Genomic DNA, 15,716 nt, shown 5'->3' with positions numbered 1-15,716 from the left:
AAATTCAATAGCTGCGTCCCATTAAGACAGGAGAGGAGAATAGCAAGAAAAGCCAAAGATGGATAGTTCCCCGGAAACAGAGTCGAGATGCAGGCATAAGGGGTAAAGATTCAAGAGGGTAACAAAATAAAACGAGAGAAGATTTCGAGAAAAGGATCTAACTTTGGAATCGGTTAACTGGTAGCAAGCAAAAGCAGTGGAGTGCAGGTGGAAACGCTCCCCCCCCCCCCCCCCAACAGAGTCTTTCTATAATAGGAAGAAAGATGCGACGTCCAGCTTGGGAAGAAGTGTATTTGAAAAACAAACAAACGAACAAACAAACTCGACATCCTTTTATGCTCTAGAGACATGAATGAAAAGAAATACCACATAAAATGTAATCAAACCCCATCAAGGTTTTCCCAACTTATATCGATCCTACTTAAGTGACTTCAACCAAAGGTGGAAATGGGGAGTACGAGCTGAGGACGGAAGATGGGCAGTTCTGTGTATGTTCCAACTGAACATGCAGCAAAGAGGCAGTGGAAGGTTTCCCCGAACTGTCGGTCAGTAACTCATTTAACTCACTTTCGGGTATCTGCTATAGCCACCTACATGCACACCCCATCGGGGCACAGCTTACCTATTTGCACGCTGCTTGGAAAGGCTCCCATGGCGAGTCCCCAAAATCCAGAAAATAACAAGACAATCTGTCTGCAAATAATCCTCATCTTCTTTTTCTCCTCTCCTTGGCGCGCGCTCTCTTTCTCTCGCACTCTTCCTAAAGGCTGTTCAGAGAGGCATTGAAGACGATGGCGCTAAAATTAAAAAACAATAACCAGAAAATAAAGAAAAAAGAAAAGAAAAAGGAAAAAAAGAAAAAAAAAAAGGAGAGAGGTTTGGGTGGTTTCTGATTCGGACCCTTTCCCTTTAGCAATCCATCGCGAGCTGCCAGATTTTTCCCGCAGTATCCATAGCCCTGGGAGAGGTTTTCCGTCCGACTGCAAATGTTGCACATGCAAAAGATGGTGGTGGAGCGTCTAGTGGCTGCTCGCAGGGATGAGACATGCGCTCTCTCTTTGCCTCACTTGCACTCGCGCTCGCCCCTCACTTGCTCACATACACACGAACGCCGGCGCCGCGGCCGCCGCACGCGCCCCCCGCTCGCACAGCCCCGCGGCCCCCAAGCCTGCGGCACCCAAGCGTCGCCGCCTTCCCCCCGTCCCCTCCCCGAGCGCGCGGCACACCCTGCGCGCCCCTCGCCCACGGCGAGGAGGGCTGCGCCCCAGGGTGCTCACCGGAGCGCCCCCGCCGCCCAATGCTCCCGAGCCCGTCTGGAAACAGGTTTTCCACTGGCTCCGGCTTCTCTCCTTCCCCTGTCCGCAGAGGGACCGGCTCGGGATGCGCACCCCGGCGCCCCTGGCTTTGCTCTCCCGGCGCCTCTGCTTTTCGCTGCGCGCGGTAGGAAAGTGGCCCGCGGGCCCGGGCTGCAGCCCGGCTCAGGGGCGCGGGGAGTCGGTGGCTCCCAGGCCCCCGGACCCCTGCCGCATTCTCGCAGGCTCGCGGGAAGGGCCGCTGCCTCCCTCCCCTGCAGCCCTCGCTCTTAGCTCAGCCTCGCCCTCTTCTGCCACTGGGCTGCGCGCGGGGGACTCCGGTCCTCGCTGCAGCACAGATTTCTCATCCGCAAGCAGCCCGGGAGCTGGAGAGCCCGAGACCATGAGCGATGGGGTGAAGGGGCTCAGAGAGGGAGAGGAGGAGAAAGGGTGGCAAAGGGCAGCCCGAACAGGTCTAAGAGGCTGGGGCCGAGGAGGAACGAATGGAGGAGCTAAAGCTAGGAAAGAGACCCAGACAACTTAAAACATCCCAGGGAAGAGAGGAAGGCAGACAAAGTTAATTGAAATAACAAAGTTTAGGATAATAACCAGGATAGGAAGGAAAAGCCTGAGAAATGACAGTTGAATATTGCCTGTAATATGTTCTGTGAAAAGTCATTGAAGCACAACTAGGAATAAGGGCAGTGTGAAGTGTCCAGTAGGAAAAGTAATTGGAGACGCCTTTCTTTCCAGTCTCCGTCCAGGAGGACAGTTTTCCTCTTCCCTGTGGCGCACCTCAGGCGTCGGAGGAACGCAGGTCAGGGGCTGATGGAGGAGAATGGGAAGGCTAGTGCTTGATACAGTGGACACAGAATCTGATAGAAAAATTGTGGGGCTTTTGTTTGTTTGTTTGTTTGTGTTTTGCACACATCTTTTTTTCTACCTGGGGCTCTGAAATACTCGTTCTACTCCACCGCCCTCCAGAAAGACTGAAGCACTGCAGTAACATCAACAGTTGTTCTGACTGGGTAGAAAACTATTAATTATCCCAGAAAGTTTTGCAGCTATGATGCCACATCCTCTCCTGGATCACGTTTAAGAGTTCATGTTACCAAACTGCATTGGGTGGAGTCCGAAATTATAGTGACCGTGACTGTGGTAGCAATGAATGACAGACTTCTTATATCCCTCTATGGTTTGAGGTCTCCTGATCAAGACAATAGCTACAACCCCTTGATTCCATTAAAAGGGGAGAAAGTGTTTTAAATCTTTACAGTTCTTTGGGTTCCATCGGTTTCATCATGTCATTATAGAGATTGGAAGGTTGGGTATCATCAGTTTAACACAAGCTTCTGAGAAATCAGTAAAGTGAGAATACACCAATGCCTATGATTAACACAAGATATAACATCTGGGGAAAGTGAACAATGGATCAATTCATATGGAAGTCTTAAAAGAGCCCAATCTGGTAAAGTTTGTTTTTTGTTTTTTGTTTTTTGTTTTTTGAGACATGTACTCCTTTTATTGCTTCAAGTGTCTTTAATTAGAAATCACCTATTTTTATAGTTGTAGATGACATTTTATGTTTCCCACTAAAATTTTAGAGTGTTTTTCCAAGTTCTGAATTTTGCACTTAAAATCACATCTTCTTTTGATATTTATCCACTTTCCTGTTACATTTCACCACAGATTGTTATGACAAAAAACAACCTAATTTTGAGTAATTGGATTACACAAATCATACATTTTTCATTTCAGTTTATAAAGGGTTTAGTCTTGCAAGTCAAGTGACTTGAAATGTTTTCTTTTTGACTATTCTGTCAGTGTAAAAACCAAGCCTGTAAATGTCATTCAATTTCTCTTATAAGATAACAAAATAAAATAAGCCACATAAAATTCAAGCTGAATTTATGTTAAATTAAAATTTCAAAACCCACCAAATCATTACACTCATCACCTAGGGGGGCAATTAGGGAAACTCCTCCTGATGCAAAGAGGAAATTGTTACTTTTATCCTCCACATTGAAAGATTTGAGGTTTCCTATGATGTAATGCCACCATTGATAGAAACACAAAACAAATTCTATTTTTTATGTAACTGCCTGAAGACATCTCAGATAATATGATCACAGATGAAACAACTGTATTTTTCCAAGATAGTAACATGGCATTCTGAATTTCTATTTTTAATTTAATTAAAACCGCCATTTCACTTTATGAATCTAAGTTATCTTTCTCTGACTATCCTTATTTTTCTTTATCTTTATCTTTACTCTACAGAAATCTCCTCATGTCATACCTGTCTTTAACATAAACCAAAAAGGACAGAGTTTTGTAATTGAAAGGCAAGTGCAGGTTGGGAATAGATTGTATGCATTTGTAAAAAACAGAAATAATAACGATGCTGAAGACAGAAAAAATGAAGAATAAAACTGTGGCTAGAAATGGTAGAGTCAACACTTGAACTTTTAATTCTGAATATATAGTCCTCTGAACCGTTTTATAACTAGGACTTGTGATATACCTCTTATTATCCCCAAGTGTAATTTTACATACAGAAAACAATTACTTTGGAGCATTTATAAATGCTCCAAAGAGGTAAAAGATCTCCAACATCAGTACAAAAATTCAAAGAATAATTACTATCTGAGAAAACCAAAGACATGTATGTTTGGTCTTATTGCTTTTGTGTTACCTAAGTAAATATATTTCTAATTTTTTGAATTGAAAATTACTAATATATTAAATGAAAGTGTGATACCAGAAGATTTCTAAGATTCCTTACATCTCTTCAAACCTCTAAACCTCTCAAGTCAGTTCAGCTAGCATTTGGCAGATTCGCTATGTGGAAGGCTTCAATGCTTTGGAAGGTCCACAGACGAACATGCCACAGGCTCATGCTCCAAACACTCACATGCTCTAGCAGAATGTGACCACATAGAGTCAATGAATCGTCAAGGAGTGGAGGAGAAACAGCATGTGGAATGCACTGGAGAAGACTTTGTCTAAGTTTTTCAGTAAAAAAAGACATGCATGGGGATAGATATAGCTTTCTAGGTAGAAAAGTGGTCTCTGAGGGCCTGAAAGTATAAAGTACATGTTGCTGACCTTGACTGTAGAGAGGATTATAAGAACAGAAGATTAGGTTGGACCATTTATGAAGCAAATGAAAGATGTGCTTAGACTATTGAACTTTATTTTGTTGGGAGTCATCTGATTATATATATATCTGATTATTATTATTATTATTATTTTTTGAGAGGGCAATAATACAGTCAGGTATGACACTTTTAAAAAGGAAACAGGCCCTGGCCGGTTGGCTCAGTGGTAGAGCATCGGCCTGGCGTGCAGGAGTCCCGGGTTTGATTCCCGGCCAGAGCACACAGGAGAAGCACCCATCTGCTTCTCCACCCCTCCCCCTCTCCTTCCTCTCTGTCTCTCTCTTCCCCTCCTGTAGCCAAGGCTCCATTGGAGCAAAGTTGGCCCGGGAGCTGAGGATGGCTCCATGGCCTCTGACTCAGGTGTTAGAATGGCCCTGGTTGTAATAGAGCAATGCCCCAGATGGGCAGAGCATCGCCCCCTGGTGGGCATGCTGGGTGGATCTCGGTCGGGCGCATGCGGGAGTCTGTCTGACTGCCTCCCCGTTTCCAACTTCAGAAAAATAAAAAATAAAAAATAAAAAATAAATAAATAAATAAAAAGAAAACATATTTTGCTCATTGGGGTGTGGGGCTGAATCTGTGACATAGACCAGGAAAGGAAGGAGCTGAGAAGAGTTTGTAGACTGACTTTTTGTAAAAGCAGGTAATATCTGACTGGATAGGGAGATAAAAGAGTTATTGCTGAGAGGAAACAGGTGGACACACCCACCAACTGACTGGGGGTCAGGGGAGTGTGACCATATTTGAGGTCTCCAACTTTGAAACCTGAATTTTCTAAATAAATTTTCTTTATGGATATCTTCAATAAAGAAAATGAACTTAGAAGAAAGAGCAATTTTACTAGGGAATAGATTTTTTATTAAATTATTCACACAGAGATAGTTGTATACTGACCACCTGGCCCACGTATTTGCTGTCTAAGAACTTGAGAATAAAGACGTATAAAGCAAAATCACTATTATTAGAAGATTCCTGATGTTCATGAACCCTCACTAATGTGCCCAGAATTGTACTAAGGCCTTACCAGATACCACTTGATCTACAGAACAATTTAGGTATTATTATATTGATTAGGAAACACATCTAAAGGTTAAAATTTTTGCTCAAGGTTTTATTCTTAGTAAATATTAAAGCCAGGAGCTATAAAGATAAAGCTCAGGCCTGCCTACTTTCAGAGATCATGCTGTTTTTATTAAATCTGCTGAGTTAATGAGGTTAAGATGCAATGAGGGGTCTGGATACTAAAAAGCTAACTAGAAGAATTCATAACATTTAGAAAAGTAGTGTGGTCTACTTAAAAGGCCTCAAGTTTTTAGAATAATAACAACTGGGTTCAGATTATACAGGCCCTTGAATTCTTGGCTGTGTTACCCTGGATATGATACTTAATCTTTCTGTTTTGATAGAATATCTATGTAAACTTTCAGCACAGCTCTGGCACATCATAAACACTTCTTTTTAATAAAGTGTTGCCAAAAAAAAAAAAAAAATGCAATCGGGGCTCCAGTAGAGGGAGATTCAGAGTGCCATATGAGCAAAATAGGAAGTTTAATTTTGATTTTTGTGGGAATTTAGGAAGAATGCACAGAGATAGAATTTGAACTAAACTTTTATGTATTTATAGAGATTATGAAGTAAAATACGTGTAAAATATGACAGGGTACGTCTTTTGGAAGCTTCTAAAAATTTGGTAAAACTGGAGATAATTTACACGGGGGAAGTGAGATTAAAAAGCAGAGTAAGAGGTGGCTTCGAACTGTCTCACTCAGCAGCTTTGTCTTCATCTCATAGGGATGGAGAAATCATGAAAGTCTATCATCAAAGGTGTAAAATGTTCAGATTTGTATTTTATATCCAAAATCTTGGCATAAGTTTGGGGAATGCTATACAGTGAAAATGGAGGCAGAGAGGGGACTTTGGAAACTGTAGTTGTCTAGGTTAAAATGACTATGTGAACAAAATGATAAGAGTTATTTGACCCTAAATCATACTTGTAGTTTTCTTTTTTTTTTTTTCCCTTTTTTTAATTTATTTTTTATTTTTCTGAAGCTGGAAACGGGGAGAGACAGTCAGACAGACTCCCGCATGCGCCCCACCGGGATCCACCCGGCACGCCCACCAGGGGCTACGCTCTGCCCACCAGGGGGCGATGCTCTGCCCCTCCAGGGCGTCGCTTTGTTGCGACCAGAGCCACTCTAGCGCCTAGGGCAGAGGCCAAGGAGCCATCCCCAGCGCCTGGGCCATCTTTGCTCCAATGGAGCTTCGGCTGCAGGAGGGGAAGAGAGAGACAGAGAGGAAGGAGAGGGGGAGGGGTGGAGAAGCAGATGGGCGCGTTTCCTGTGTGCCCTGGCCGAGAATCCAACCTAGGACCTCTGCATGCCAGGCCGACGCTCTACCACTGAGCCAGCCAGCCAGGGCTCATATTTGTAGTTTTCTATCCTAAATATACACTAACAGAATTATAAAAGTTGCATGCACAAAGCTGTTTGTTACTGTACAGTTTATTACTGCAAAGCTTAAAACAACCCATATGTCCTTCAGGAGGGGGCGATCTTATCAAGCTGTAATACACCTACCTATACAATGAGAGGTTATAAGTTATTTAAGGAAAGAGGTGTGCCTCTATATAGCATGACAAAGTTATCTCAAGGATAACTGTGTGAGAAAAAGCATGGTAGAAACAAGTGGTGGCTCACAAGCACTTATATAAAAGAAGGAGTATTTTCTTTAGAAATAGAATATCAAAACGGAAATAAAGAAGCAAATAAACTTTCCATAGCTATGCAGAGTTGCATTATTTGATTTACTTTTAAAAAGAAAATTTGGCTTACCTTCTCAAGTGGAATAGTTCCCAAAGACAAAAATAATTTAAAAAAAACAACTTACACTACCTTCATGAATTATACTGATGATGCTATCTATGCTGAGAATGTGTGTGTGTGTGTGTGTATATATATATATATATATATATATATATATATATATATATATTCTCATGCAAAGCAAATGAAGTTATTAAGTCAGCTTTGTTGGAAAAAGCATCGGTGATACACGCTTAAGATTGAAGAAGATAAACAAAAAGCATGGTAGTTCTGAATTTGAACAGGAAGTTTCAGTATATTTTATATATTTCATTAAATAGATATTTCTTAGTTCTACACACTGAAGACTTAGAAATAGTGAATAACCTATTAAAATAAGCTTATAGTATCTAATACCATTTTCTACTGAAAGATATTAGACTTCATTGGAAAATAACTCATTCTAAGTCTAGAAAAGGATTTGTATAATGTCCCTTGGGAAATTTATTGTAATAACAGAAAGCAAGCAAGCTATTATAAATACTGAGATTATGTTAAAAGTTTTTGGGAGCCAACTGGAAGATTGGCTGAAAATGAGAAAATTTAGATATTGAAAGAAATAATGCCTATCATATATTATAACACATCAATAGTAAATTCATGACATCATAATGATAATTTTAAATTATTTTTATTTATTTATTCATTTTAGAGAAGAGAGATAAGAGAGAGAGAGAGAGAGAGAGAGAGAAGAGGGGAGGAGCAGGAAGCATCAACTCCCATATGTGCCTTGACCGGGCATGCCCAGGGTTTTGAAACGGCGACCTCAGCGTTCCAGGTTGACGCTTGATCCACTGAGCCACCACAGGTCAGGACATAATGATAATTTTCAAAAGACAGAAGCCCCATTGGTCTCCTCTATGTGCTAAGAAATCAACTGATAATTTTTAAAAAGTAAAATTTATTTTGGAATAATTTTTATTTGCAGATGATTTTTAAAGATTGTACAATGTATCCCTATACCCTCACCTAGCTTCTGGTTTTCTTAATATTACTATATTTTACTACTCTGGTACATTTGTCAAGACTAAGAAACCTATACTAGTATGATACTATTAACTTAACTCCAGTCTTAATGAGATTTTACCAGTTTTCCCATTAGCATATTTTTCTGTTCCAGATCCAATTCAGGATATTTCCTTGCATTTAGTTGTCATATCCCCTTTGTGTCTTCTATTTCTGCCAGTTTTCTCTTTGCTTTTCATGACCTTCACACTTTGATGAATATTGGTCAGGTGTTTTGTAAATTGTCTCTCAATTTAAACTTGATGAATACTTTTTTACAGAATTAGACTAGGTTTATGTAATTTTGGTAAGAATACCATAGGATTTAAGTGTCCTTATCACATAGTTTCAGGAGATCTATGCTATTTCCACTGAGATCACTTGTGATATCATTCATCTATTGGTTAAAATGTGTTTGTAAGGTTTCTCTGTTCTATTACTTGGAAATGAGTCACAAAGTATGGATCATCTTGTATATTTTCTGTTCTAGCCTCAGTATGATACTTAAAGAAGTCCTGTTTCATTTAGTGGAGAGAAATATTTAAAAACCGAAATCTGGACAATGTGTTCGTTCATTGTTACTGGGCTATCATTGCCTCCAGAACACAGATAGTATACTGACCCGTGTATACATATATGTCTGTGTTCTTTCTCTATCTCTATGTATATTCTGCTAAACATGAATTTATACTAATAACTCCAACTCAAATCCAGCACTATAGTGTTCATTCTAGCCTCCCTTCTTGCTTATCTTGTTTAGATATCAAAAGGAATAAAACCAGCACTATTTCCAAAACATCATGCATTTCTATGCCATCTTAATGATGATTTAAAAATATAGATAGAAGCCTCATTGCTCTTCATCATATAATGAGACCAACTCACACTTTCTCTTCAACATTGAGAAACCTGGCTCTCACACAATCAAGTAAAACACATTTACTTATGATAACAACTGGAACTTAAGTTTTCCAAAAAATAATTGAATTTTTTATACCATATTTTTGATTTTAACTATTGTTGATTACTGAAAGCCCTTGTCTATGATTGTTAATTATCTGCATGCCTGAGAAACACTGAATGCTATAGACCAGCGGTTCTCAACCTGTGGGTCCTTTACATTCTTTGTTATGTTTATTCCTAGGTATTTTATTTTTTTTTGTTGTTGCAACCATGAAGGGAATTATTTTATTAAGCTAGTTTTCTGATGTTTTATTGTTAGCATATAGGAAGACAATGGATTTTTGTATATTAATTTCATATCCTGTGACCTTACTATATTGGTTTACTGTATCTAGTAGTCTTTTTGTGGAGTCTTTGGGGTTTTCGATGTACAGGATCATATCATCTGCAAAAAGTGAAACCTTTATTTCTTCTTTCCTAATATGAATGCCTTTTATTTCTTTCTCTTGTCTAAATACTCTGGCTAAAACTTCCAGCACTACATTGAATAAGAGCAGAGAGAGTGGACAACTTTGTCTTGTTCCTGATTTTAGGGGTTAAGTCCTCAGTTTTATGCCATTTAATATGATGTTAGCTGATGGTTTATCATGGATGGCCTTTATTATGTTGAGATATTTTCCTTCTATACCCATTTTGTTGAGTGTTTTAAATATAAAATGATGTTGTATTTTATCAAATGCCTTTTCTGCATCTATTGATAAGATCATATGGTTATTGTTCTTTGTTTCGCTGATATGGTGTATTGCGTTATTTGTTTTACGTATGTTGAACCATCCTTCTGATTCTGGAATAAATCCCACTTGATCATGATGAATTGTTTTTTTGATGTGTTGTATTCGATTTGCTAGTGTTTGGTTTAGTATTTTAACATCTGTATTCATTAGAGACATTGGTCTGTAATTTTCTTTTTTTGTGTGTTTTCCTTGCCAGGTTTTGGTATGAGGGTTATGTTGGCCTCATAAAATGTGTTTGGGATTATTGCTTCTTCTTCATTTTTTGGAAGACTTTGAGTAGAATAGGAACCAAGTCTTCTTTGAATGTTGATAGAATTCACTAGTATAGCCGTGTGGCCTTGGACATTTATTTTTGAGGAGGTTTTTAATAGTTGTTTCTATTTCCTCCTTGCTTATGGGTCTGTTTAGGCTTTCTGCTTCTTCATGACTCAGTCTAGGAAGGTTGTATTGTTCTAGGAATTTATCCATTTCTTCTATATTGTTATATTTGGTGGCATATAGTTTTTCATAGTATTCTACAGTAATTCTTTGTATATCTATGATATCTGTGGTGATTTCTCCTCTTTCATTTTGAATTTTGTTTATATGAGTTCTTTCTCTTTTTTCTTTGGTGAGTCTTGTCAAGGGTTTGTCAATTTTGTTGATCTTTTGAAAGAACAAGCTCCTTGTTTTATTAATTTTTTCTTTAGTTTTTCTGTTCTCTATTTTGTTTTTTTCTGCTCTTATTTTTATTTATTTTTTTCTTATTCTGGTTTTGGGTTATCTTTGTTCTTTAAGATCTTTTTCTAGTTCCTTAAGATGTGAAGTTAAGTGGTTTACTTGGGCTCTTTTTTGTTTTTTCATATAGGCCTGTAGTGAAATGAACTTCCCTCTTATTACTGCTTTTGCTGCATCCCAGAGATTCTGGTATGTTGTATTGTTATTTTCATTTGCCTGTATGTATCTTTTGATCTCTGTGCTTATTTCTTCTTTGACCCACTCATTTTTTGGAAGTATGTTGTTTAATTTCCACATTTTTGTGCGTTTTTTAACCTCTTTATTGCAGTTGAATTCTAGTTTTAAGGCTTTATGATCAGAAAATATGCTTGGTATAATTTCAATCTTTCTGAATTTGTTAATGTTATTTTTGTGGCCCAACATATGGTCAATTCCTTAGAATGTTCCATGTACACTAGAGAAAAATGTATACTCTGGCACTTTGCAATGAAATATCCATATCCAATTGTTCTAATGCTTCATTTAAGGCCAATATTTTTTTATTGATTTTCTGTTTGGATGAATAATCTTGAGCCATCAGCGTTGTATTGAAGTCTCCAAGTATGATTGTATTTTTGTCAGTTTTTGTTTTTAGGTCAGTTAGTAGCTTTCTTATATATTTTGGTGCTCCTTGGTTTGGTGCATATAATTTAAGAAGTGTTATGTCTTTTTGATTCAATGTCCCCTTTATTATTATAAAATTACTGTTTTTGTTCTGATTACCTTTGCTGTCTTGTAGTCAGCATTGTTAATATGAGTATTGCTACACCTGCTTTTTTTTTGGATGTTATTTGCTTGGAGTATTGTTTTCCAACCTTTCACTTTGAATTTGTTTTTATCCTTGTAGCTTAAATGTGTTTCTTGTAGGCAGCATACAGTTGGATTTTCTTTTTTAATCTATTCTGTTACTCTTGTTTTTTATTGGTGAGTTCAATCCATTTACGTTTACTATAATTATTGAAATTTGAGTGTTTCCTATTACCATTTTATATATTGCTTTCTGATAGTTTTGCATCTTATTTGGTTCTTCTCTTTTATTTTCCTATCATTTGTTTTTGTTTGGTTGTAATCCATACTTCTTTTCTCTGTTACTTCTTTTTTCAAGCCATGTACTTCTGTGTCGTTTTTTTCAGGGATGGTTATTATTAACTAATGAAAAGCATACATATCATGTTAATTGTAGTACATTATCTCATGAGTGCTTCTGCACTCCATCCTCTTTTGCTTATGTTAATCTTTGTCCTCTCCCCTTTTTTATTTCTTTGTCAAAGATTAATCTTGTTTTTATTGTGATCTTGATGGAGCTTTTACTTTTAGTTTTGTTTTGTTTTGTTCTTCATGTCTGGTCTAAAAAACCCCTTTGGTATTCCTGACGTGGGGGTTTTCTGGTGATCAATTCCCTCATCTTTTTGGTATCTGTGAATGTTTTTATTTCTCCTTTGTATTTGAAGTATACCTTTGATGGGTATAGTATTCTTGGCTGAAAGGTCCTCTCTTTCAAAACTTTAAATATTGGGGTCCACTCTCTTCTAGCTTGTAAAGTTTCTGCTGAGAAGTCTGTTGATAATCTAATGGGCCTTCCTTTATATGTTGTATTCTTCTTTTCCCTGTCTGCCTTGAGAATTTTTTCTTTGTCATTGGTTTTTGCTAATTTCATTGTGATGTGCCTTGGAATAGGTTAGTTAAGATTAAGATACCTCAGTATTCTGTTTGCTTCTTGAATTCAAGGCTTTAGTTCTTTCCACAGTCTTGGGAAGGTCTCATCTATTATTTGTTTGAATATGTTCTCCATTTCATTTTCTCTCTCTTCTTCTTTTGATATACCCATTATTCTTATGTTGCTATTTCTGATGGAGTCAGACAATTCCTGTAGAGCTATCTCATTTTTTTTAATTTGTGAGTCTCTCTCCTCTTCTCTCTGTAGTACCTCTAGTTGCCTGTCTTCTATGTCACTAATTTTCTCCTCTATCTGGTTTGTTCTATTGGCTATGCTTATTACCTCATTTTACAGTTCATGAATTGAATTTTTCATTTTTGTTTGATTTTTTTCATAGTCTCAATTTCCTTGGTGAAGTATTCTTTCTGTTTATTGAATTGTTTTTTGAGCTTCCTAAATTGCCTTTCTGTGCTTTCTTGTTTAATCCTGACTATTTCTTAGGACTTCAATTTTAAATTATCTGTCATTTAATACCAAGGTTTCTAAGCTTTGAAATATTTTCTATAGATATTTCCTCATTTATCTGAGCTACATCACTGTCTTTTGTATCCATGATATTCAATTTCTTTTTCTTTAATGACATTTGAGTGTGGTATTGTTTATAACACTAATAAGAGTTGATAAAAATTTTTTTTGAGAAAATGCTATGAAAAACTGAAATTCTATTGTGCTAAGTGGAACAAAAATATGTAGAACGGAGGGGCTGGGTTGTTGGGGGAGTGATAGAGAGGCAAAAACAAGCCAAAACCCACAAAATGCCACAAGGAAAAAAATTGGATCAAGAATAAAATAATTTGTTTGTAAATGATGGTTGAATGAGAGAAATAGTATAAGAGAAAAGAAAAAAAAGAAAAAATGAGAAAAGAAAAAAATACAGTGAATAATGAAAATTGTATTGTATTAAGTGGCACAAAATCTATAGAATGGATAGCCAGAGTTGGGGAAAATGCTAAAGAGATAAAAAGCGAAGTAAAAAGCACACAAAATGCCACAAAGAAAAAATTTGAATCCAGAATAACATAATTTGTTTGTGGTGAGATTCGAATGAGAGAAAAAGTGAAAGAGAAAGAAGGAAACAAAAAGAGAGAGAAAGTAAATTGAGTTAAGTTTTTGGAATGTAACACTCATGGAAAAAAAAAAAGAATGGAAAATGTACCCCCTATGGGTAATAACATTTAAAATGAAAAGAAAAGAATAAAATGGAAAGAGAATAAAATGACCAAGGTGGAAGGAAAAAAAAAAGATAAAAAATACAAGAAAAAAATGGAAAAATTATAAAGACTGTGGATTTTTCCTGGCTTTGAAAAGTTATCTTCTTCCTTTTTCTTTCTTCTCTTTTTTTGGCCAGTGGCACTGTACCCCAGGTTCTGCCCCTGTAGCACTCTTAGGCAAAGTTTTGCTGTTGTGTTGCTATGGTGATGACATAAACTAGGCCTCAGTCCCTTTGGTAGGTGGGGCTTGTTAGTGTTTGCAGGCTCTGAAAATGGGAGAGTTGTTTTCCTGGAGCTTCTTCTCAAATCTCTCCTTCTTTAACAAGCAGTCTGGGGACCCAACTGTGAAGTTGCCCCAGCCACTGCCTAGAGAGCAAGAGGCTCTAAGAGCTGCCAGATCCCCCCTCTATCTCCAATCAATGCAGGGTTCTGGGTAAGGCTTTGCCAGCCAGAGCCACCAGCATAATTAGGCAGGACTCGGAGCCAATTGTCTTTCAGGTGTCTTTGTATGAGCCTCTGGGCATGTCTAGTATGCTCTAGCACTCTACAGGTCTGCTCTGCAGAGGCTGTCTGCAAGCTGCCTATGCACCCTTCACCCCACCACTTCGACAGTTCTCTTCCCCAGGAGTGTGTTTTGTTAGCCTTTATGGCTGGTGGAGGTGCTATACCCAGAGAGGTCCAGTTATAGGGAAGCCAGCTTTCATGCACTTCCTGCATACTGTTGTTTGGGAAGCCAGGATTATTCAGAAACTCTGGTCACAGCCCACACAGAGGGTCACTACTGAAAGTCTCTGACCCAGCCCCTCCATCCAGGAACACAGGCACCCATGCCCAAAGTGCCAGGTGGATCTACTAGCACAGTGGTACCCAACCTCTGGGGCCATAGACTGGTACCAGTCTGTGGGCCATTTGGTAAAGGTCCACAGAGAGAGAATAAATAACTTACATTATTTCCGTTTTATATATATTTAAGTCTGAATGATGTTTTATTTTTTTAAAATGACCAGATTCTTTATGTTATATCTGTCTAAGACTCACTCTTGATGCTTGTCTCGGTCATGTGATACATTTATCCATAACGCCCTAAAGGCCGGTCCATAAAAATATTTTCTGACATTAAACGAGTCCGTGGCCCAAAAAAGATTGGGGACCACTGCACTAGCACATTGCCTGAGCTTGCTGACCGGGATACCAGGAGTAAACAAAGCAACCGCTCGCCCACCTCTGCTGGGGTCTTCCACTGGCATTAGCTCCCATGGGCTGAGCCATGGGCAGATTCTCTCCTTGGCTTGAACATCTCTTCCCTAGCCCAGCTTTTTCCACGCCCCCATCCCTCGCTGTCTCTCAGTTCCAAGTGAAAGCAGCCCTTACTCAGGTCAGTGAGTAAAGCAGAATACTCCATTCTCCATCTTATTTCCTTCAGAATGGATTATATATTCAGCCACCTTTTTGCCCAATTTACCTTTATTTGATGTATGTGTATTTCAGATGCTCCTGAGATTGCTTTTCTGTCTCTAGTTGTTGAGTTTGTTGAAGTTTCAGGATGAGGTATCAAGAGCACTCCTCATGGCGCCATTTCTCTGACGTCACTCCAAGGCCAAGTTTTTTTTAATGCATATGTATCTTTCTCCAGTTGAACTGATACTTTTTGATTTTTATATATTTTGCTGCAATCACTTCCCAGCAATAAGAACAATATCTGAGCCTCATGGAGAGCATGGCTTTATCTTTTTAATATGTCACCCTTGCTTGAAATAAATAAACTAAATTTGCCCTATACCAATTACTTAATTATTCTTTTGTCACTTATCTACCTCACATGTTCTCTCCATGAAACTGATTGACGTTGTGTGTGATTTTAGTGCTGATTAATTCTCTCTTCTAGGACCACAGAATTCACCAAAAAAATTACTTTTCTTGTTTTATGTTCCTCATTCCTTTCCAGAATCACTGTAATTGAAAGAAGTTACCAAGTAAGACATGACAGTCTTTTCTCTCATTCATTCATTCACCATG

At 38.3% G+C, this 15,716-nt stretch overlaps 1 protein-coding gene across 7 annotated transcripts in view; it reads right to left on the bottom strand.

The window, feature by feature from the left end:
• Window positions 1-1,591, bottom strand: part of GRIA4 (glutamate ionotropic receptor AMPA type subunit 4) — a 385,805-nt gene extending 384,214 nt beyond the window's left edge. For 5 of the 7 annotated variants that reach the window (XR_010749450.1, XM_066371576.1, XM_066371579.1 and 2 more), the window contains exon 1: window positions 623-1,092. Coding sequence is in view for 6 of the 7 variants with exons in the window: in XM_066371576.1 (XP_066227673.1) it covers window positions 623-710 (88 nt within the window). In the remaining variant the exon portion in view is untranslated. Of the gene's footprint in view, window positions 1-622; window positions 1,093-1,277 lie in introns of those variants that run through there. The other 2 variants (XM_066371575.1, XM_066371581.1) reach the window with 2 other exon arrangements.
• Between the last annotated feature and the right edge of the window lie 14,125 nt (window positions 1,592-15,716).

This window comes from Saccopteryx leptura, chromosome 1, assembly GCF_036850995.1.
Source record: "Saccopteryx leptura isolate mSacLep1 chromosome 1, mSacLep1_pri_phased_curated, whole genome shotgun sequence".
In the NCBI taxonomy this organism is placed as follows: domain Eukaryota; kingdom Metazoa; phylum Chordata; class Mammalia; order Chiroptera; family Emballonuridae; genus Saccopteryx; species Saccopteryx leptura.
Note: the sequence above shows the minus strand (reverse complement) of the source record. Positions and strands in the feature narration are given on the sequence as shown.